This window comes from Hemisphaericaspora subhashii (assembly GCF_019202705.1).
Source record: "Hemisphaericaspora subhashii strain CBS 10753 chromosome Unknown scaffold93, whole genome shotgun sequence".
Classification (NCBI taxonomy): domain Eukaryota; kingdom Fungi; phylum Ascomycota; class Pichiomycetes; order Serinales; family Debaryomycetaceae; genus Hemisphaericaspora; species Hemisphaericaspora subhashii.
Window position 1 is genome coordinate 44537 of NW_026057263.1, and position 24966 is coordinate 69502.

Here is a 24966-nt window from a genome sequence, read left to right on the forward strand (position 1 = left end):
GATTTGATATATAATTTATTGATATGGGTGGCTTCTCTTAGATCACATGATTTATTTTTAATAATGAAAAACAATGAATTAATAAATAAGTAGCCATACCATACAAAGGATATTATTTAATAAAACAATTTCATAATAAATATCTTGGCATTCATTTAAGAGAGTCATGAAATCTTATTTATATACAGTACTCTACTAATCTTATTTAAAATATAAATAAATCATCATATATTCCCAACTTCCCACTCACCAACCCTTAAAATTTTCATTAACCTTATTAAATATTCTTTTTTATATTATAATTTACAATATTATTTGTTATTTGTTATATTAAAACCATCTAACAATCAACATCATTCATATCAAGGAAAAATAAAACATCCGGATAAATCCCGCCCTTAAGATTCCAAGCCTCGGTGCTGACATTTTTCCCCATACTATATTATTTTAATAACCGACTTTTGAACCGACACTTTTATTCAAAACATATATCCTACAAACACATTTATAAATTAGAAGCAGACTTTAAATCTTATGTCAACAATCTTATCAGCTGCTCTGTCTGTGCCGCATCCTACATCTGATAATGCTACTCCTTCGTCTCCTATCAATATAAAAAAGAATGCTAGAAGCGCATCTCCATCAGATGATACTCACCCTGAAATGCGTTCATCACCGTATTCTAGAAGAGTATCTTTTAATAACTTGCATCCTGATGATGACTCTAATGTCCCTCCAAATCAGGCCATTTATAATTTGGGATCCCCTAATTTCACTCCATCTTATTCATTATATTCAGCCCCACAAACATTGGGTTCAGCATCACATTCATCTCAAGTACCAAGTTTTGAATCTACTTTTGGGACTTTAGTAACTAAAGCAAATACTTATATCCCAAGAAAGAGATTGAAATTACCGGATCCTCCTTCAAAATCAATACTTAAAAATAAAGTAAGTGAACAACAATTGGAATATAATGAAAAAAATGATTTACTTCAAGATGAAGGAAATATTGAAGATGCAACTACACATTATCATGATGAAGAAGAAATCTTGGCTGGCCCAGATTTACCTCCTCCTCCCCCAACTGGTATTACTGAAACTCCAAGAAGAAAATCATACGCTGGAATGACAGATGAAGAATTATTAGCATTAGATCCTCAATTTCAAACAAAATCAATTCATGATCTTGATAAATTTAAATTTGATAATCAAAAGACTTATTATTTATCCCCATCTACTAGAAAACCATCTTCAACTCCTAGTCTTCTTTCTCAACCAACTTCTAAAAAAATCATTTATCCTACTTCAAATGAAAATAACTATAGATCAATAAGTTTAACGGTTAAACATGATGAATTTGATACTATACCATATAATAGAACCTTGTTGACTGTCTTGACTGGAAGAAAACATACTTGGAATACTATAGATTGGTTATTATTGATTGAGCAAGATAAGCCTGAAGAAAGTAGTTTTTTAATTGATGGAGATTATTTGATTATTGCATCTTTGATTCCAAATAAGTTCATTAAGGATTATACCAATAGAAGAAAGAAGGTTTCAATATATGATTTCTTACATAAGAAGTGTACCAATTTATTAAATTATGCCGTTGAATATTCCGCTAAATTAAATTTAAAATTGAAAATCACCGTTGAATTCGTGCTTGATAATTCTGAAGAATCAGCCTTAAGTACAGTTAAAGTCATTTACGGTGAAAAATATATGTTACAAAACGTTTTTAGACAATATCAACCAAATATAATCATTGTAGGAAACAAATCATCAAATCTTAATTTCAAATATCCAATCAAAATGGCCCCAAATCATCAACAATATATGATTAAATTATCTTCCTATATTTTAAAATATTCAACTATCCCAGTGATATTTGTTGGTAATGATATCTTATCTCGTCCTGATGCGAAACAACCCAGTACATCCACCTTAAAATTTGAACCTAGTCCTCCACCACCCGCAAATGCTGCCCCGAAAATCTTATTATCCTCCGCCACCCCATCTTCATCAGTCAATGCAGAATTAACACAACCTTCCACATCAACTCCTCAATCCTTATCATCCTCCCCATCAAGAAGTTCATTAGATTCCTCAATTGAATCCTTCTCACCTGAAAGTGAAGAAGATTTAACAAAAAGATTAACTGCAAGTTCCGAAGAATTACGTAGACACACCTATAACAAACAACTAGGTGAAATACATGCAAGGGACTTTAGTGATCCTCAAAAATTCCTTGATTTAATAATCACAATCTCCGATAATTCATTCATTGAATCCAGTAATTACTTAACGGCATTAAATTCAAAAGATTATGCCAATATAAAATTTGACGAAAAGATTCATTCTATATATAGGTCCCAAACCACCCCTGGTGCTATTCATACTTCGAATGATGATGCTCATCATTATGATACTCATCATGGAGGGGCACCGATCTATAAAGTAAGATCAATGATTAGTTATGATGATGATGAAGAAGTGAAGAATGCGAAATTGAGAAAAGATTTAAAGAAGAGAAGAGCAAGTGATAAAGGAAGTGGTGGTGGTGGTAGTAATAGTGGAAGTAGTTCAGGGATTAATTCTACAAAGAGTAATGAATCAAGTATTGGACTGGGAAAATCAAATTCAGAAAAGAAGAAGAAATCATTTTGGAAGAAATTGGGATTTAAGAAGAAGTAAATGAAGTAACAACAAAATAGTTGTTTAATGACCGTGATGAAAAAACAAAAGCGAAATTATTGATTAATTAATTAATTTATTTATATATATACTTACTTAGATACCCTGAGGTAGCATACAATGTAATTTATAGTAATGTATGTGTGTGTTTTGTAGCTACATTTTCTACATCGATAGTTTACTTCGATAGCTCTCGGAACTGCATCCCGATTTAGCTTTTACCAATTTATGCCAATTGATCGTCAATGGCTAATATGCCAGTCTTTGCCCCACTAGCTAAAGCTGATGTCTTCATTCATAAGTTCATGCTATCTATTCTTATACTTTTATCAATCGACCATATTAGGTGAGCTATCAGCATGTCACATCAACAGTGTGGCACCTGGTTACTTCATCAACAACAAGAGGCTTTTCTAGGCATATCCACATTTCTCTACAACCACTATCGCATATACCATTCCCGAGTTCCCGAACATCGGCATCATAGGAATGGCGTCTATGGCAATGAAGGAGGGCTCGGATAAAGACAAGTTAGCTCATTCCTGAATTTTTTTCCAAAACAATAAGATGAGCCTTAGGAAATATACGATAAACAATAGACTATTTAGTTTTAGAAGCCAATATGAGGATTGTATCGTACGTTAACGTTCATGTCGGTTACATTGCTGTAAATTTACCTCTCATGCCTCTTTCGGATATGTAATTGCCGAATGGGATCATCCTAATTCAGTTAGCTTTCCGGTGATATCGAACGATATACTGCAATGCGTGTCCTTATGATACTATCTTACATCCCGTTCCGTGATATTAGGGGAATGCTGTGTAGCTATGGAGTTGAGGAATCCGAAGAGCCACATATATTTATTTTTCAAGCGAACACTCACAGGCGTGGCTGTTCTATTTTAAACATACTTCTTTACAACTAGTTAAAAATTCATGTCCGAATACGGAAACTGCGGTGTAACATTTAGTCTCTTCTCCACTGATAAGATAATGATGTAACAATCTAAGGAAGAGCGAAAAAAATATATTTTTTAAATTTGAAATTTTTATGATAATCAATGAAACATCTCCATTTAAAAGTTCCAGTTGTAACTATAAAAGTCATTAACATCATCTGATTTTGATATCATTCCTTTAACTATTTAAAGTTTGCTACTTAGACTTTATTCAATTTAAGCTTTGATCTTGCAGCTTTTTATCTTTTTCTTACCAATTGCTTATCCTAATCTTCCTTCCCAACCCCCCATATTCCCAACCCCCTTTAAGTCATGTCAGATGAAATTCTTACCAAACTATCTATATTACCTCCAGAAGTCACCCAAATAATAGTAGATTATATTCCAGATCATTCTCAGAAATTCTTACTTGAAATTCCATTTTTCAGGAAATATGTATTACCAAAATTATTTGCAAAAGTAATTGTTGAACGAGATGGATTAGATAAGATTGAAGATCCATTTGTTAGTGAAGACAAGGAATGTGCAGATTATACTCCAATCGCAGAAGAATATGATATGAAGACAATAATCTCATTTCCAAATTCAATATCATTAATAGCTTCAATTGAAAAGTTTCAAATTTTTCCTAAATTCATTCAGTTTAATAATCATTTTGCATTTTTTGAAGTATTACAGAAGTCACCAATAATGATTGAAAAGGCTGAAAATATTAAGATTAGAATGATTAGAATAAATCACGTTGTCCATAGACGAGAAGACAGTTGGTGGCTGTTAATTAATCGAATATCATCATTACCATATAACATCACCATTTTGGAATTATTTGCTGTCCCTATTGATTCAGTTTCATTTTCACCAAATTTGAAAGAATTGATCTATATGGGTAAAATCAGGGATAAGAAACGAGTATTTGAATCACTTGTGAATATAACGCGATTAACTTTGAGAGAGATTCAAATCAATCAAGATGATTTGGAAGCTTTACCTGATAATTTGGAATATTTGAATATGTTCGATTTGAAAATTAATGAAGAAAAATTAAGTCTACCTAAAAATTTACGTGAATTTGTTGTTTCAATCAGTGTTGAATATAGTTTTGAGTATCGAGAATTCTCAATTTCGATGACGGATTTGCTTCAACTTGAACGATTTGAAGTTAATTGTGAAGAATTTAAGACCTTGAGTAACATAAAGCTCCCAATGTCAATCCAAGAATTAGTTTTGAACAAATGTAATAATCTATTCCAATTAGATGGATTAGAGAAATATTGTAATTTACGTAAATTAGAATGGATTGGTGCATTATTATCACCGGGATTTTATTTATTAAATACATTCCCAGAAAATTTAGAATCATTGATTATTGATTGTGATAATTTAAAGAATTCAGAAATTATTGGTGTTTTAGTTCGAAGTATGCCAAGACATTTCTTTAGAACATTTGGAATGTTCACCTTTAGAATTGGTAAAGAATTTAAGTTACCTAAATCCTTGAAAACATTATCAATTAAGAATTGTACTTATATTCAAATTAATTGTCAGGAATTACAATTACCTCCAAATTTGCAATCATTAACTCTATCCAATTTGGCAGGATTTGTAGGATCGTTAGAAAATTTAAAATTACCTCAGCTGATTTCATTCCTTGATTTTAGATCCATGAATATTGAATTCGTTGATCAAGTCACTTTTCCAATTCGGTTAAGAGGGTTATTATTGGATGATAATAGATTAAAGAGACTTGGGTCTACGAATTTACATCAATTGGAATATTTTAGATCGTTGAATTTAACTGGTAATTCATTCAAATCAAGTGATTCCTTCTCATCTAGCTTGCCTTCGAGTATGACATTGATTAGGTTGTGTGATGGATTAAATGAATTGAATATCCTACCCTGCAATAGAATGAAAACGTTGGATATCCCAACTCTGATCAATAGAAGTTCGAAATTGAGGCTTAATGATCATTTGGAAAGTTTGTGGATTGAACATGAATTTGAATTTGATGATCCAGGGTTCAGATTACCTTCAAGGTTAAGAAAAATTAATGCATTTAATTTACCTAGATTGCAAATTGATCAAACCAATTGGTTAGAAAATTTGCCTTCTAATTTACAAATTTTGAGATTAGTTGGAAATCAGAATAATGAAGGACAAATCACCGAAAATATGAAATTGGTAATATTTCCCAATAGTTTAAGATTAATATCTTTGGTTAATCTAAACCTTTCCAATGAAAATTTTCATAAATTCGATTTTTCTAAATGTGATAAACTAACTACATTAGAAATATCAACTGGTCTAACCCCGCAGATAGATTTGAATACATTACCGAATTCTTTGATATATTTAAGATTAGATCATCTCAAGATTAGGAGGTTTATTGGCCTGTTTTATCGATTCCCCAAATTAAGAGAATTATCACTTTCATTCAATCGTTTAACAAATTATCTCCAAACAAATGATTTTGTTGTTCCTCATTCAATCGAAGCCATCCATCTAAGACATTCAAAAGTAAAATCATTCAAGAATTGGAACGTAATGGATTGTAACAAATTAGTCAATGTAGATCTTTCAAGAAATTATTATTTGGATCCAACTCAAATTGCGGTTATTGCAAAAGAATTAAATAAGGTATCGGCCGATTTTGATGGTATTTTAGTTTCTGATATTATTATGAATGAAGAATTGAAAGTAATGCAGAAGAATTCCCCAATTAGGTTCAATTTCCAAGTTGGGAAAAATCAAACTAATGAATATTCATTGATTTATTCTTGTGTTAGTGGCAAGACTGATATTGCCAATGAATCAGATTATTCCGATGAAGAAATGTAGGGTTATTGCTCAACTTGTTGCGGCTCGGTTCAATCGGTTGCAACTTTTTTTTTCGGCTGCAAATTTTGAACTATTGCAGCCATTGTCACTCCTTTTTAGTGTTGTGTTTTTTGATATTTATGATTTGGGTAGTTTAATAGATATATTATGGATATTTTACTGTTGTAATTCTATTGATACTTTACTCTCTGTCTTCTAATGCTTGTAAATGTTGTCTTGTAGTATATTGTGAAGCTATTTATACCAGACAAAATAAAATAATCGTGCGATAAAACCCATTTGAAAAGACAACAAGAAATGAGCCTGTCATTCCTCCAAATGTATTCTAGTAGCAGATTTGACCTTACAAAGAGAAGGTATTCCTGTTGGTGACGATATATTTTGGTAGAATGACAAATGGGACTACTGAACATTAAATCAAGCTGCAAACTACAGGAAGAAAGTTTTACAGGACGTCTCGTCCGTTTGGTAGGATATATCAGGATCCAAACCTGGGTAACCAGGCAATGATTAGCAGCAGAAGTCTCCCTCTCATTATACATAACGACTATAAAAAATTTACATCATTAAGGAGAGTCCTGTTGTCTACTTTTGTTAGGGCAAAATATTGGCTATGTTTTCCACCAGTCTGTTCACAGTCTATCTTGGTTTATTGAAATCTTGAAGATAGTGATGGCTTTTTGACTCTCTTTCTGGAGTCTCCAAATAATATTTCATAATGATTCCTTCTTTAGTTTACTTAAAGGGGAGAAATGTAACTGTTCTGTACGAATGGGGACACTAATTTTTTTATAAAAATTTTACCAAAACTTCCCAAAATTATAAAACACCTTTCCAGTCATTTTTTTAACCAAGCGCTAACTTAAGTCAATAGTCATCAAAAAGAAGAAGATCGTTAAATATTAATCATATTGAGCTCTTAATAATTGGAAGGTTTATGATCAATTTTCAAAATTAGCACGTGATACAAATGCACGTGACTCGATGAAGCGACAGATATTTTTGAAAACAAAACGGGCGTGTGGCGTAGTTGGTAGCGCGTTCGCTTAGCATGCGAAAGGTCTCCGGTTCGACTCCGGACTCGTCCACTTGTTTTTTTGCTTTTTGTATTGGTGATTATCAACTAAGTTCTGGCTTATTATGTGAGAATGAATCAGTTTCGTTCGGAATTCGTTATCAGAGTTACGATAATATAATTTGTGCATGCTTGAGACTGATTAATCCAAGGCTGTTTTTTAGTTGTTTGCTTCTCATTAATATCGAATCGACACAACTACCGATTATCCAATGGAAAAGCTGAGGGTGATAAAGAAACTTGTTTCTATATTTACTCTTGGTAGATTCCTTCAAGGCAGAAGCACTTGAAGAAGATATGTGAATGATATGTGAATGAGCTTAATTTTTGAACTAAAAAGAATTTTGCAGCCATTTGATGGATGGGGAATAACTTCAGAACCCGCAGTGTAATAAAGTATTTAGACAAATAGAAATAGAGCGTTTCGGTCAATTAATGTATCTTTACACATCTGAAAGAATAAGATTAAATGTCAGTTCATGGTCCTACTTTTTGGACCTTGAAAGGGGGATTCAACATCTCTAAAAGTTCTTCTTATTTCTTCCGGAGATTGAAAGCCCCGGGACGTTCCAACTAGACATTAGATTAAACCCTTTACAAGTTCATTGATGGGTTCCGAGATGCTGGTAATTTACAAGGGCAGCCGGAACCGACTCATATGAAATTTTGTACATTTTGGTGGAATAGGAACTTGATTTTAACTTGTCCATTTTGACTAACACATATGCTGGTTTTAATACTGATACAAACGATACATAAGATTCATTTATTGGCATTTAGCTGACGCAAAAGTCTAAGCAAAGTCTTTTCAGGCAAGAAAGACATAAGGCTCCCTATTGAGGAAAAGCGGAGATCAGGCTTGTGCTACGCAGTTATCGAAACGTGGCAAAAGTCATTTTTATTCAAAAACAACCGTACATGTGCCATAGAAGAATGAAAAAGAAATACTAGCCAATCGTGTTGTAAATAAAAGGAGATTGAAATCAATAAGCATTAATTTAATGTCACAAGATTATCGTTGTTAAACAATAAACTGCTTTAGCCACTTAATGACAATGGGTATCGCAATAGTATTTGTCGCTTGAGTTACCTCTGAAACAAAGAACACTCTCAACATTTAGACGAGTGCGTCCACCACAGCCCACGTCTTTCATTTTTTTTTGACGTGGTGAAAGTTAAAAGTTGGCGTAGAGTGAACACGTAAATTTCCTTGGTACATGTTTTGGTTTTTTTATTTTTAAAATTAATTTTTAAATTAGCAGCGAACGTTAGGCACGTTGAACTTCTTTCCTAATTTGACAGGAAAGGAAGAAAAAAGAAGAATCCGTAAATTTCTTTTGTTTTTGAATTCTAAAAATAAAGATTTTTTCATTTCCATTTAAAAAAATAAATTATTATTTTGGAATCTGAAAAAAAAAAAAAAATTAATAAAAATTAATTTTTGGTCATCATTCTCATCGTGAGTTTTTCTTGAATTGCTTTGGATGAGGGCTAATACTTTTAGCCTAGGTTTCAAACGACAGAAGGATTATTAGGCCAATTGGCTATATAACTCAACAATCCACAGGAAACTTGAAAGGGAGATAAGCATGTAGAAAAAAGAAATGTAAGAATCTACATTTATGTAGATCTCATTGCCGTGGACAAATGATGTAATTAATTTACTTTAATTTTAGATGCATCATCACCATCATCAACCATTTTTTTTTTTGTTTTCTTTTTTATTTATTTATAGTCGGTAATTCTTTTAAAAAAAAACCACAAAAATTTATATAAATACAATCACTAATTACTTAAGATTTTAATTTTCCAACTTTTTGTTGATAATTGTCTTACTTTCGTTATATCATTTCATTTCTTCCATTTCAATTAATTTTTAACAATAATTATGATTCCATTACCAACTGATGATAAATCTTTGTTAAAGGAGCATCAATTCTATGCCAAAAAACTGGCATCTAAATCTACAGTTAAAGATGTTTGGACAAAATGCATGGATATCGATCTTACAGAGATATTTAACTTACACAACTTATTGAAACTAATAGTTGTCATATTCGTCTTATCAATATCATTCAGAATTATTAGACTATACCTTAGGCGCAGGGCAAGCAAAGAAAGGGTCAAGCCATTGAGTCCGGTATAACCGTGTGCTGTCGTCACCTATTGAACAGCAATCCATCTATTGCTGAAATTTGCATTCCCCTTTATTGAAAAAGGGCATTTAATTGATCTTATTTAATTCATTCCTTGTCATTCATTTTTTCCATGCATTTTTGTCATACATAATTTTAATTAATATTTATTAAATCGTTACCAACCATTCACACGCATGTACTACACACCTACCTAATTTCGATTCCAATTCCAATTCCACTCCTTAATACGTAAGGGGGAAATGATTCTAATTGCCAATCATCATGTGAATAGTACGATTTGTCCATTCTAGAAGAGAAGTTTACTCATTTTGCAGCTTTTTTTTTTAAATTAGCAAAACAATAAAGGCATTTTTTCCCAGGGGTTCCATAGAATATATTTCCATTGTTTCTTACCAGGGTTACAATATTATTATTTATTAAATTTCATTTACATCCCAAGGTAGTACTTAGTTATCAATTCAGTTGATCCTTATTATTGCTTCACATATTCAACGTATAATTCGGTACCTTCCCCCCTCCTACAGTTTTTTTTTATTTGTTCTTGGTCGTTAGTTTGGCTGGCAACGTTTCCATTCATTTATTTGACATGTAAAGTTATTGTGTGTGTTTTTAGGATTTCATTAGCCTTTCTTTTATAGAAGTTTCTAATTTTATAAATTAATTTCGTCTATATAGTAGTCAGATCTTTTAACCTATGACTGGTCTTATTCTATTTAGGAATCTAAAAATAATCCTGGGGGCCAAAAAAAACGGCACCAGGGGTATAAAGGGCTAAGAAATATCCCACCTCCGTTATTTTATAATCTAATATGAATCTCATCCCTTGATTTCCTCGAGCTATTTTCTCTCGAAACTGGGATGGGATGGGATACCCTATGCCAATATTTTTATGTCTAAACTGCCTCTATCCTTACTAATTCCATGTTTTAAGACTAAACTCGATGCGAAAATATTATCTATATCAATTAACTTGAAATTCTTGGAACTCGTTTGAAAATCGTTTGATTCTGGAATGTCTATTTCGGGGTTGTCACAATCTTTGACATCTCAATATCCCATATATTCCAATCAAACCAAATTATACTTGGAAATATTGTTACCAAATGCCATAAACTATGAGCATCGATTAATCTTGCAATAGGAGGGAAATCTTTTACTTCCAAACTTAAACCACATAGTAAGAACAAATTGTTTGATATTGGAATTAATGGGATTAACTTGGATTTAGCAATCGAAATATAGTTCAATTTGTTAAGAAGTTTCGTTTCAAATGGCAATAATTGAATTGAATTATTATAAACCAAGTAATTTTTATTATACTTTCTTAATGTTGATAATGAATGTAAGATCCATAATACCATTGTGAATATGCCCGTTGCGATATTCGTTTTCATATTGTATGAATAATCCCAATTTGTTAGTAACCTATTGCAATGGTATATAAAAACAATCATCAAAGAAAACCACCAAAGTCTTAATAGACCCAATTTCTTATACAACTCAAAATAGCGAACAAAGATCGCATTCAAATTAACCAACATGATTGCAAAGGCACCAAAATAGTCAAGAGTTTCAGTTTTGGCAGTATCCCTCAAATGGAAAATCGTACTAAAGCCCCATCCAATACAACTAACTCCCAACAATAACAAGTATTGGAAATACATTATTCGATACTCCCCATCACTTTTACGATATTGTCGATGAATCTTGAAAAAATTTCGATAATTAACATAAAAATTACCCAACGAAAATATAGTAGAAAAGAACTCTTGTATGCCAAAAACTTTAACAAATGGCCATTTCCCATAGAATTGAACCACTTCTAGCCCCGAGCGTTCTCTTTGATCTGTAATATATTGTTGACATTGATAGTTACATTGGGCTTCGCAAGACCAAAAGATACCAGGAGAACTGCACGGTGGACACTTTTGCAAACATGCTTGGAATTCAGGTAGGGTATCACCTACGGAGCAAAGAATGGCTGATGCTAGGAATAGAATTAGGATTATGGACTTCATATCATTTCAGGGTCTGGGCTGCCAAAGAAGAAGATATTTCAGACGTAGAAGTCTTCTTGACCAACTTTTTTTTCTTGACCACTTTCGATTTTGTGTAATAATTATAAGATAACCACCACATGGTGCGGATACGCTCCACAAGACATATGTATCTAATCTTTTCAATTACATTAGGGTAGTTGTAGATTGGCTTTGTTGCAATCGTCTAGACGACACCTCACGTGGATTCGAAAAGATTTCGGTTTTGCAACAGTGACAGCAACAACAATCAGAAATGTACAATGTAAGTAATTAAATAATTTATTAAATAGTCTATAAACTTTGTTGATCAAGTTGAATCTTTCTGGCATTATACTCTTTAGCTTGAGAAGTTACGTAGAGAACCATAATCACCCCTATAACTCCAGTCATAACTATGAATAATATATTGACTGGAAAAGGATTCATATCAAAAGTAACATGGGTTATTTCATCAAACCAAGTTTGAGAATAATTAAAAATACCACTAATACAAATAATTGTTCCGTAGACTGTTCCAAATGTTTCAAATCCGAACACTTTTGCACAATAATCCAGTATTGTAGTATAAAAGAATGGTCGAAATGCGACAAAGAGACAAATCCCAAATACAGCCAACGTATAATCTGAAAACAATCCTAATATTCCGATTATCAATGACATAGCAACTAACCAAGTTAAAACCACAACAGTGGAATAATGATCTAAAAATATGCCAATGAATGGAATACTTAAAAGACCTCCTAATGGCAATGCAATATCGAAAAATTTGTTTATCTTCTCCGCCAGCTGAACCGATCCAAACAAGTAATGATACTGGGTTCCAATGGTTGCAACAAAATAATTTAGTCTTAACATTTGAATTATACTAAACAAGCAGATTAAAATAAACCAATATGTTCGGAGTTGATACTGCCAAGAATAACCATGCAATATTCCAAAGATTCCACCTGAATTAACTACCAAAATTTCCTCACCCTCTTCGGCATAGGGTTGCATCAAGGAATCACCGAGAGAATCATGATGTGGCATTGGATTGGACAGGGGCTCCAAGAGTGACGTTATTTCGGAACCGGAAGATGGTGGTGAAATAGCATGACCGACATTTTCTTGGTCATTGATACATAATGTGTTATTTGGACTTGTGTGATATGATTCGGTAGGCATGATAAAGATTTCAAGTATTGTAATGAAGGTAGGTACGATTAAATAAACACCAAAAAATTTCTCCAAAGTAAAGGTTCCTTTTGAGTTGGTATAAATTATTCGATATATTAAGAATATAGCTGAAGATGCATCAAATGCACCTGAAATAAGTGCAAGTATTGTTCCACTTTTCTTTGGAAATGAGTTTGATAACTGGAATGACGATATATAAACAAAGGGTCCACCTAATGCTAATAACCCATATCCAATTAAATAAGGATCAATAAATGTTACTTTCTTAGAAAAGATAAATGAAAAACATGCAAGATAAAGTAACGCTGATCCTATCAAGCCACATACTTTAGGTCCATAAATATCTAAGATTCGACCAATTAACAATGCTGTGACATTTGTAAGCATTGCAGCAACAGTGAACATGAAATTTAATTTTAAATCCTGCTCCATACATTTCGCAACTACTTTATTGTAATTGTTCGAAATGATCATAATATCTGTGCTAGAATTGCTATAACAAACATCTTCATATATTTGTTCATTGATTAAGACAGGCTTCAATGCGGCAAAACCGAATATTGGCCCCCCTGCCAATAAGCACCAAAATATTGCACACCCACATTGAAGCAATCTCTTTGAGGATGGAACTTCGAATGAATGCATGCCAAATACTGGTAGTCTGAGTAGTGGGGGTTCTGTTTCTTGGTCTTGAATTGAGTAAGGATCAAACAGAGAAGATCAAAAGTAATTAATGGGGGTAGCGATCGCTTTGTTGTTGATGTTCTAATATGCAGGAAACAGCATTGGGTCTACTTAAAGAAATAGCACGTGATAATAAAGTCGGGTAATACCCTCCTGAATACTAAACTGAACAACAAAACAAAAGTGGACGACGTCCATAAAATTGAACTATTTATAGTCTTATATAGTTAAGAAAAGTAATTAATACAACAAGTGAATAAGGTTTTATAATATCGATTATACCAGTGAATTATATTAATCACCCATCTCAACTTATTTGTAATGTTTCTGGTCTCGAATTTCAATATAGAGAAATCAAGTTTTTGCTCGGTTGTTTATTTTTAGTTTAGCTTGATTCCAAGTTTACAACTCATCAGAAAATGCAATGACAGTTGAGATCACCAATTCAATTAAACATAAGAGGCTAATGTGAGTTAGTGTAGACTGTTACCGTTGAAGTGAAATATTGATTGGAATTTGACTCAGTTAGGTTTTTTTACATGTATTGGTAAAACAAACTGACAAAAGTTTTAACTGTCACATGTCCCGTTTAGGATTTAACAAATCAGAAAACGCATCGACGATGGGGTTAACAGACCTTCTGAGCTGGTATCTGACTGAGATATGTTAATGCATTGGCAAAATATACTGAACTCTATGAAACACCCTTAGTGGAATTGGATCCGACCTAGATTAGAGGGCAATATTATTGGCAATAAGTTTGTAAAGATGTTTTAGAGATTACTACTGGTAACTACCCAATCAAGACCTCCCCCCCCCATAATTGATTTTAGACGTAGGGTGGAACAAACAAGTTACAGTTTGCATTCCAGTTCTACGCTTCATGCAAGTGATTTTTAATTGATAAAATATTCTTAGGAAAAAAAAAATGGTTGCAACTATTTGGAAGCATAAATTCTCAATTGCGAAAAAACCACAGAAATTATTTATTTGTACTCCTTTCTTCTTCACTTTATTACAAACAAACACATCAAGCAAATATGTTCGCCAGGATCTCAGATAGATTCCGCAAATCCAACGATTCAAAAGCAAAATTGTTGAACTTTAAAGAGTTTGATGAACTCGATAAACCAATAAAGAAACAACACTCCCGTGGATTATTCCACAAACATCAAGCTGGAGCCAGGAAAATCAGTCAAGAACTTCACCAAAACCTCAGGACCACCAAGTTCAATTTATGGACGTTCATCTTCTTCAATTTATTCCGAAGTTGTTCCTGCTAATTCCAACAACCTTTCCCCAGCTACAGAAGAGACTTATATATTGGAAATGACAGAGCTTGTGCATTCAAGAATAATTTGATATCATTCGCAAAGAAATGAGACAGAAACCATTAGAAGAAACATCAAGGGATTTTGAATCCCAATCTGTGACTGCCGCTACAGTTAATACTCCTATTACTCCTATTACTCCTAGAACTACTCAAAAATTTTACATGGATAACAACCACAAAGAAGAAAAGAAAACTAAATTACCAATTAGAGAAAAAATCAGTTCATTCAGAACTGAAACTTACAACATAGCCAACAGACATACATGTATCAAAGTGTTGAGATTCAAACGCAACAAATCCGAGAGTTCTTTCGAAGTCTCGAGAGTCAGGAAACATGTGTTCAAGCCAGGCGATGAAATTGAAAATTATATTGATTTATATGCACGTAAAGAAACTACCCCCCCACCGCTACCTCCTCCAATACAAGGATTTTTGAACGCTGCTGTTGGATCAGTTCCTCCACCACCAGCTCCTCCACCTCCATTGCCTACTGGCCATTGCACCACGGACCAGCTCCTCGACCAGCTCCTCCTCATCGAACGCCACCGTCAACGCCACAGTTTATGGAAAGATCGCAACTGACATCACTGGTTCCACCACCACCTCCTCCACCGCCACCTTCGATGTCTGGATTTTTGAACGCTGCTGCTGGATATTGCCCCAGGTTAAAATGGGAGGGGATTTAACCAAGAGGTTGCTATTTATTTATTCGCTTCTTATAGAGGTTTATACATTTTTAATATTTTTAAACAAAAACTTCCCTTTAGTAAAATTTCATGACTCTGGCTACAATATGGCCACCCGACTCTTGGCAGTTTACTTTGAAATTCTCCTAATTTTTTAAACAGGGTATTGTTTTTCGAGATCAGAAACACTAAAAATTGCCATATACCGATATAGAGGTGATTATGTTACGGTTACGAATTTGATATACAATTAATACAATAAACTTAGAAATAACTATTATGCGTCGAGAGCTGTTGTCTTCTTATCTTCTTCTTCATCTAAAGAACCATAGATAGATTCGGATTCTTGGATTTCAGGTGTTACTGGTCTTTCCAAAGCAGTGAATGGTTTTCCAGTGGCCTTACTAATTAAGTACAATACACTTATTCTTAATCCAGCAGAAGCGAAGGTGATAGCTAAACCACCAAAGGGTGCAATCACAAATGCTCCAAATGCTCCCCAATCTTCTGCACTATAAATACCATTCCAAATCAACAACAATTTACCACCTTCTTTGGCACTTCCATAATAAACTGTACCGAAAATGAAGACACCAAGTAAAGCACCCAATCCACCAGTCATAACATCAAATCCGTTAATATACCAGAAAAGTCTGTCACTTAACCCTAAAAATATTGCTGGAATAATAGCAGCTGACACTAAATCAGCGATCAAATAAATTTGCAAGATGTTATCAGCTACCTTGACTGCTAATACAACAATTGGAACCATAACAAGAATGACCAAGCATCTTGTAATATTTAAATGAAGCTTGTTTCTAAATAAATCATTAGAAATAGTGGACACCATGGCCGATTGTAAGGAATCAAAGGTACATGTAGATAAAACAACACAGAAAATTAATACAAAAGCAACAACCCATCTAGGCATTTTGGCTAATAAGATGAAGAATGCATTATAACCCATTTCGTCTCCCACAGTTAAATCCCCAGACCAAACAGCCAAGAATCCTGGGACACCTACCAAAGTACAAATAACAAAGACAACAGCTGCGGCAATGGAGGTTCCAATCCATAAATCCTTATCAGTCTTAGATGCAAAAGTTCTCAACCAAAATCCTGATAAGAAGCAATCGTTTGTAACAATTGCAACAAATAATATATAAACTAATTGCCAACCTAATTTATTTGCTTTTAACAATCCACTTGGTCCAACTTTAGATGGATCGATTTCAATGTATGATCCCATCCCAGCTGCACAGATTACAATTAAAATCAATACACATGCCCCTTGGAAATTATCAGTAATGAAACTGATTCTGAAACCCCCAAAGAATGTATAAATCGTAGTAACCCCACATTCAACGATAACAGCACCGAGTGCATTCAACCCGGTCAAGGTTTCTATAGCACCTCTAATGGCAGCTAACTCACCTACCATGAATAAAAACATGGTTAAACAAGTAAAGAAGGATAAATACATGGCAGTAACTATTCCAAACCTATGTCTAACCCATTCTGTCAAAATAAAACCTTCAGGGCATTTACGTCTAATGATTGGACCGACAAACGCAAATCCAACAATTGGTATTGCCCCACAGATAGTGTATACTAAGAGACCATGTAATCCGGAAATGTTTGCTATTTGAGCATATGTTGTAAGGATCCCCACACCCATAGCTTTTAAAAATGTTAGTAAATAATTTATTTTTACGAATCTATTTTAACAAACTTTTCCTCACGCAAGTGTTAACTTGATCGAGTTCAAACGGTCTATTCTCAGTCGCCTTTATTTCTAACAAGAAATATAGGGACACCCGCTAGTTTGTGAAATGATTTTCCTAAGAAAATTAATAATACCTAGAATAACAATGTAAGGTAAAAATATGTTAAAAAAATAAAGGATGGTTCCTTTCTGATACTTCTCCCAATATTCAATTGAGGATATTTAATATGACATACCTGAAGCAATAAAATTTAATGCCAATGGAACCCCTCTTTGAGTTCCATTTGATTGTAAAAATTGGGATGAGTTAGCAAATTTCCAAGCTAAAAACAACGCAGTGATTAACATAAATCCATACGTAGTGTAGATAATAGCATTACTCCCTTGTGATGATAATTGAGACATTTTGATAAGCTTCTTCTAATGAATAACCAAGGACTGTAAAAAAAAAAGGAAGAAGAAGAAAGAAAGAAAGTGAATCAAAGATCAATGAGAATTTCAAGATTATTTATAATTAAAGTTTTGCTCATTAACCAAGAAAAAATAAAATTAATTACAATCCTTATTGTCATAAGTGCAACCTAAATTATGCATCTCTAACCGCATACTATTCAGGCTAGTTTTCGTTTATTGCAACGGCCAAGATGTCTCACAAGCATAAATATGCACTTACAATGCTTTAAAGGATATTAATGATTTAGTCTTCGTAAAAGACAAATCGCACTCCCGTTGCAACTATTTCTTTGAAGATGTTTCTTTTTTTTCTTGGTGAATCATTCATAAAGCCGTACATGACTACGGAACAATTAGAAACTAACAACTCCGACTAGAGTAACCTTTCAAATAAAACAAAAAAGATAATATTCAAGTTACTTGATTTGTAAACTGATTCACATCGATCGACTGTTTTTATATAGCGTTACACATTCAAGTAAATAGTTGAAATTAATTAAATTGATTGTTGGAAGAGAAAACTCCGTTTTGAAGAATAAAAAATATTTTCTTGAGATGAATTATGCGCTTACAGGGATAAATCGATTTTTCGTTGCCTTGGCCATTCGAAAATCCGATTTTAAACATCACACCATCGATTCTAGAGATAGGAAAACCTGTGTGTGTGATTTAGGCTCCCTTCCATTTTTGACTGGTCGTAGACGGTTACCAGATAATTATGGAGGGGGGGGGAATATTGGAAGAAATTATTTTTGGATGGACAATACCGTGAGGCAAGAGAAGATGAGATGTCAAAAAAAACAACGTTTCCAGAAATTAAAAAATAAACTAAACTCGAGAAAATATTCATTTAACATTCTGGGCTAAATCAAATTGGCGAAAAACTCTATTTAATGCATTCTTTAGTTTCTAAACCACAAATTGTCTTTCGAGAAACAATAAACAGATTCAAAAAAAAGAAGACGTGCTCCACGGCAGGCTCGAACTGTCGACCTTCAGATTGCACAATTAATTACTTAACTATGAGACTGACGCTCTGCCAACTGAGCTAGTGAAGCGATCTCCGAAATTTTGGAATTTTTTAACACATCAGAAGATCAAGAATATTTGAATCAAAATCGCTCTTTATGCCCCCAAAACGAAATATCCTGAGTCCCAACTTTCTCACACTTAGGTTTATCTTGGATTAGAATCAACATATCTGATTTCCAAGGGAAAAAAGGTGTAATCCATCTTCCATTGAGGTTCGAGAGATTTTGCACCCATCAAAACTGATTTTCTATAAATTCCCACGTTCCATTCCAAACAACACATACTGACCTTCCATTTGTCAAGCTGGGGAATTGGATCTTCTTATTTATACCAATGTAACTGGAAATTTGAAATAAATTTGCAACTACCGACAATTTTTTTGCAGCAATTGGTTTTTCTTTTCGCGAGTATTTCAACGTGTTCTTTATGATGCATTACTAGCTTATGCACAAGGGGATAGCTTATCTATTGTTCTACTATTCCTTTGGTATATATATATATAACGTATAAAAAATTATTAAATGGTGTATTTCCAAATAATTTGTTAGGGAAATGGAGTCACGAAATTTTTTGCAGCCATTTATTGAAAGTTTCCTTCAATGTAGAAAAACAACCTATCAAAAAGACATAATTTATTTCAGTTACTTTGGAGCCTTTTTCCTTCTTTTCAATGAAATTGACTTCAGTACATTTACAGATATTCATTTAAAGTAATTGTCTTGGAGTATTTATACACACGCTCGTAGTATGGTGACATGTCAACTCCATATCAAAAGTCTACCAAGTCCCAACTGTCACATTGCATACTTTTGCTATTTCAAGTAATATCAAGATCCTATATTCTGCCTTTAACCACAAAATACCACTTTCTGATCTTATATATTATTGAATTACGATTCTCACCGATTCCATTCTTTTGTTGTTAGAAAAAGTCACCAACTAGTATACCCAAACCTCATGTGATTCTCTTCTCTCTATTCGACTATATATCCAGTACTTAAATAGCCACAAAGACTTCTGGCGATATTGGCCTTGGGTAAAATTTAATTACCAAACGAGTTGGATAATCAGACCATTTTGTTTCTTTGCTCATTTCGTTGCACATTTTGTAGTCATCTCCAAAAACAAAGTATATAAATTCTATTGAAATTACAGAATAGAACATAGGTCCTGTAACCTTTCTCGGCCAAGCATATGGAAACTAGAGACAGATAAAGCATTTTTCTAGGATATTTCGCATGCTTTAAGTCAGTTGCCGTTCCGGGGGGATAGGGGAGCCCACGAGGCAACTATAACCTAATTCCACTTATATAGCTCCACAATGTGAAGAATCAAATAAACTTTTCAACGAATTAGTCATATTATTTACAACAGAGGGGAAAGGCGAACACTCATTTAAGAAATGCAATTTACAAAGTCTCTCTAAATGGAACCTTGGTTTTGCGAATTACATCGTTTAACTCAGCCACAACCACAACTACTGTTTACTTTTAATCTCCTTTTAGAAGAGTTCGAGAAATTCAGTCAGGAATTGCAAGCCTTACAGCATAATGTTAGGGGTAATTCCCTGGAAACGGGTATTGCCGCGGTTGCAGTTCTTATGAGCGTGATTGTTAATAAATAGAAACAATCTATAAGAACAATCTATAACCATGTCTACAGGGTGGGACACGCACCAATGATGATTTTTAAGTTACCAAAAGTTTAACAATGCACAAACTCCGAATTGCTGATTTCTAATTACATAATTTAGTAGGAATTTGACGACCAAACGTTTTCGACGGGAAATGGTCCGCCTCTATAGGAATTCTTTAGAATATTAGTGAAATTAGACACGGGAACCATGCTGTGACAAATTGTGGAAACTGATTCTTTCCAATTGTTACACGGTGCCAGTACCTCTTTCTCATAGGCACTAAACCCGCCCTGGTCTCGGGTTCTGATCTGGTTGATTATTGCTTGACTGATTGGTCTTGCAGAAGTCACATCAAAGTCATTAAGAAGTTCTCTGGTAATAGATATCCATAAAAGAATGCAAAAGAACACTTGCGGCTTATCTGACGTATCTTCAAATAATGCATTATAAGCCTACATGTATGATTTCCTTCCCCTCGGATTTATAGATTCGGTTTGTTGTTCACCTAATTGATGTCATATATGGGAGCCGAAGAAATAAATGGCATATGAAAAGGCAAACGATGGAAGACTTTTCAAGCATAGCTTATCCGTCCCGTAGCACTGGCAGTTGAATAAAATCAGGCTCGACTGCGCCATAATGGCGCCACCAAAAAAAATCGAAACGTTTAACAATAGGTTCTGTCCCACGTTTTACATTGTTTAGACTAAACCTCGAATTGTACATATCCTCTGGCTAAATCGTTTGTATTTACCAACTGGATTTATTTTCGTCAAAACATTAGGTAAATAGGAAAGAGCACGTCTAAAATCCACGCGAGCCCAATGGATTGACATTTACCTAAGATGAGTTTTGTTTTATGAATGAGCCAATGGCCTGGCTTCAAGGCCCAAATAAATGGCCGCAGAAAGACAGGCGATGACCCGCAGTTGTGATAAGGCCCTCTCGTAATTGTATACAACAAGCCAATCATAATTGGGGACAAATGAAAATTTTATGTACGTTTAAGCCTCAGACGAACGTACACAAACTTTATAAATTTGATTTGATGGTGTGAAGGCTTATAAATAATATCAATCCCAAAACGGTAGACATCGCGAGATTGCAACCCAGACACACAAACAAAAGAGATCAAGAGAAAGAAAATTTAAATTAATTAGTTAATTTAATTGATTGATTTATGCCTGAACGACTCTTAACACAAAGTTTGAACTTGCTTGGCATTTAAGATGAATGATCTGTTCTCTCGCGTAGAAAAATATAATTTAAATTTTTTGTTTTTCTTTGTATGTGAAAAGATTAAAACTTTGATTGATTCTAAAAAAAATATTATTTTTCCAAGTGAAAATTTTTGCATTTAAAAAATAATCACGAAAATAAGATTGTGATATTTTTTATTTGACTCAATTTAGATCTTTAATATGGAAAATATAAAAGAAGAATAAAACTTACCTGGACAACCATTCTTGATTTACCCTCATTTTCTTATACCTCAAAATAAAGGTAATCAAATCAAGTGTTTTGTAGAACTTATATGATGATTGGTTCTTCTAATGTACAATATGACTTCCAAAAATAAAACAATTAAACCCTTTCTCCCCATACAATAAATAAAATACTAAATATAGAACATTAGATTGCGAACAATTGCATATTAAAGTTTTTTGTATTGTTTTATGGTGTTTTTCATTATGTACTGTATTTATTTATATGTACGATCTATAAAATAAAATAATTATTATTTTTATGTAAGGCGTCAGTATTACGAATTATTATTTATTTTTTTTTGTTTACATTTTGTTACTCAAAAAATAAATAAAATAAAATAAGCCAACGTTGACTAATATAAACTAAATTCTTGCATTATTACTATTTCTACTTTTCAAGTATAAAGTGACCACCCCCTCCCCCCCTTTATTTCCCTTTTCTCATGTTCAACTTCTTCTTGGACTTCTTCTTCTTCTCTTTTTCTTGATTAATTTTAAGTGAAATAGACTAAAATAAACAAAAACAAATCTCTCTGTTCGTGTTTATTAAATCAATCCCCCCTCCAACTACTTGCCACTCGTTAAAAATACAACCAAAGTAACTAGATAACTAACTAGCTATCTGCTTTCAACTCATACATTCGTTTATTTTCGTTAGTTTATTTGATTTCATTCGTTTTAAGTCATACACTCATTCATCCGTTCATTCATTTATTAGAAACACTTTATGTTGTCAATTAAGAAATTATTTACAACTGCTGTAGCAGTAGTAAATTTAGTAAGCGCAGCCCAAAATTCCGTTGCAGTCTATTGGGGACAAAATGGATTTGGTCAATCAACCGAGGACGGTGGTCAACAACCTCTTAGATACTATTGTGACAATTCCGATGTCGACATAGTCGTTCTTTCATTTGTTACTGGATTCCCTCAGTTAGTGTTAAATTTTGCAAATCAATGTGGTGACACATTTTCCGATGGTTTATTACATTGTTCCGCCATTGGTGACGATATTGAATACTGTCAAGGTAATGGTAAAAAAGTTCTTTTATCATTAGGTGGTAGTACTGATACCTACGGATTTACTACTGATGAACAAGGTACCGCGTTTGCTCAAGTCTTGTGGGATAAATTTGGTGAAGGAACAGGTGATGATGAAAGACCATTTGATGCTGCAGTTGTTGATGGTTTCGATTTTGATATCGAAGTAGGAACTCAAACTGGTTATGTTGCTTTAGCAACTGCATTAATAGGTTTGTTCGCAACTGGAACCAAACAATACTATTTATCTGCTGCTCCTCAATGCCCAATTCCAGATGCCCATTTAAGTGATTTATTATCTACTGTACCACTTGATTATGTATTCATTCAGTTCTACAATAATTACTGTAATGTTGACACAGCTGACTTTAATATTGATGACTGGCAGACTTTTGCAGAAACTGCCCCTAATTCAAATGTTGAATTGTTTGTCGGTCTTCCTGGTGCCGATGTTCTGAGTATTACTGGATATATTGATGCTGAAGAATTAGCTAGTAACTTGGAATTACTTAGAAGCATGTCAAATTTCGCAGGTGTTTCACTCTGGGATGCATCTTTGGCATGGCCTAATGTTGATACCGAAGGTGATAACTTTGCTGTTCAAGTCAAAAATGTATTAAATGGCGAACCACCATCATCTAGTTCATCAACCGAAGATTCATCTTCTTCCGAAGCTTCATCCACTGAAGATTCATCTTCTTCAGAAGCCTCATCAACCGAAGATTCAAGTTCGTCAGAAGCCTCATCCACTGAAGATTCAAGTTCGTCAGAAGCTTCATCAACCGAAGATTCATCTTCTTCTGAAGCTTCATCAACCGAAGATTCAAGCTCATCAGAAGCTTCATCCACTGAAGATTCATCTTCTTCCGAAGTTTCATCAACCGAAGATTCAAGTTCATCAGAAGCCTCATCAACTGAAGATTCAAGTTCATCAGAAGCTTCATCAACCGAAGATCCAACTTCTACTGAGGAATCAACAACCGAAGATCCAACTTCTACCGGCGAATCAACATCTTCTGAAGATCCAAGTTCTTCTTCCCAATTATCGTCTAACCAAGTGTCGACCACTGAAGATCCTATTTCTAGTGCGGAAACAACTTCGGCTGACCCATCATCAAACTCCTTAGCCGGTTTAGCTGGACCTACTTATTATGGAAACACTTCAACTACTGCCTTCCAAACTGTTGCTGGTGGAGCTGCTGCCTCTTCAAGCGGAGAAAGTTATGTCACTATTTCCGATATCCAAACTACTGTCATTACGATAACTTCTTGTTCCGAAAACAAATGTCATATAACTCCAGTTACTACCGGATATGTCTACTACACTTCAATCGATACTGTATATACTACATACTGTCCTTTGACAGCAAATAATGTAGTTGTCAAGGCTCAATCTACCCAAGCTGCTCCAGGTTATGTGGAGGCTCAATCTTCAAGTGCTAATCAACCACTCGGAACTGTTACTTATGGCGGAGGATCCCAACCAACCGGTGCACAATCTCCATCCAACAACAATGAAGTCTCTCCATCCAACAATAACGGAGTCTCTTCAGGCAATCCTCAAGAGTTAACCAGTAATGGAGGTCTCGTTGCTGTTGCATCCTTTGTTTCCATTGGTTCTTATTCAAGTGCCACTAATTATACCACTTCCACGCCAGTGCCTGTTTTTGAAGGTGCTGCTGTTCAAAATGCGGGTTATATCGCTTGGTTGACCATCCCATTGTTGTTTTTGGCCGCTATTTTTTAAGCAAAACGTTTTATTATTTAGTTTTTTTAGGTTTTAAATACATTTATATATTTATGTAATTAAGTTTATGAAAAAATATCTCTACAGTATCAGAATTCTTCTTGTAAAGTAAGTTTGAAAAGGTTACTTACAATTATAAATTCATACCTTTTTCTCTCAGAATAGTTAGAGAGAGTTGATCACTACAGCTTGATAAAC

The 24966-nt window shown here is 33.8% G+C and overlaps 7 protein-coding genes across 7 annotated transcripts; 4 read left to right on the top strand and 3 right to left on the bottom strand. All coding sequences in view use genetic code 12, as the record gives it.

The window, feature by feature from the left end:
- Positions 1-534: 534 nt before the first annotated feature.
- J8A68_002198 (uncharacterized protein) lies at positions 535-2700 on the top strand (the record flags this gene model as incomplete). The annotated part of the gene is made up of 1 exon (XM_049405924.1): positions 535-2700. The coding sequence occupies one exon, from the start codon at positions 535-537 to the stop codon at positions 2698-2700; it is 2166 nt and encodes a 721-aa protein (XP_049264515.1).
- Positions 2701-3971: 1271 nt separating this feature from the next.
- Positions 3972-6497, top strand: J8A68_002199 (uncharacterized protein; the record flags this gene model as incomplete). Its single annotated transcript, XM_049405925.1, has 1 exon — positions 3972-6497. One exon carries the CDS (start codon positions 3972-3974, stop codon positions 6495-6497), a length of 2526 nt encoding a protein of 841 aa, XP_049264516.1.
- A 4250-nt stretch (positions 6498-10747) lies between these two features.
- Positions 10748-11749, bottom strand: J8A68_002200 (uncharacterized protein; the record flags this gene model as incomplete). Its single annotated transcript, XM_049405926.1, has 1 exon — positions 10748-11749. The coding sequence occupies one exon, from the start codon at positions 11747-11749 to the stop codon at positions 10748-10750; it is 1002 nt and encodes a 333-aa protein (XP_049264517.1).
- A 312-nt stretch (positions 11750-12061) lies between these two features.
- On the bottom strand, positions 12062-13591 carry J8A68_002201 (uncharacterized protein; the record flags this gene model as incomplete). Its single annotated transcript, XM_049405927.1, has 1 exon — positions 12062-13591. One exon carries the CDS (start codon positions 13589-13591, stop codon positions 12062-12064), a length of 1530 nt encoding a protein of 509 aa, XP_049264518.1.
- Positions 13592-15008: 1417 nt separating this feature from the next.
- On the top strand, positions 15009-15545 carry J8A68_002202 (uncharacterized protein; the record flags this gene model as incomplete). The annotated part of the gene is made up of 1 exon (XM_049405928.1): positions 15009-15545. The coding sequence occupies one exon, from the start codon at positions 15009-15011 to the stop codon at positions 15543-15545; it is 537 nt and encodes a 178-aa protein (XP_049264519.1).
- Positions 15546-15926: 381 nt separating this feature from the next.
- J8A68_002203 (uncharacterized protein) lies at positions 15927-17780 on the bottom strand (the record flags this gene model as incomplete). Its single annotated transcript, XM_049405929.1, has 2 exons — positions 15927-17329; positions 17612-17780. 2 exons carry the CDS (start codon positions 17778-17780, stop codon positions 15927-15929), a joined length of 1572 nt encoding a protein of 523 aa, XP_049264520.1.
- A 4930-nt stretch (positions 17781-22710) lies between these two features.
- CHT2 (GPI-linked chitinase CHT2) lies at positions 22711-24768 on the top strand (the record flags this gene model as incomplete). The annotated part of the gene is made up of 1 exon (XM_049405930.1): positions 22711-24768. One exon carries the CDS (start codon positions 22711-22713, stop codon positions 24766-24768), a length of 2058 nt encoding a protein of 685 aa, XP_049264521.1.
- Between the last annotated feature and the right edge of the window lie 198 nt (positions 24769-24966).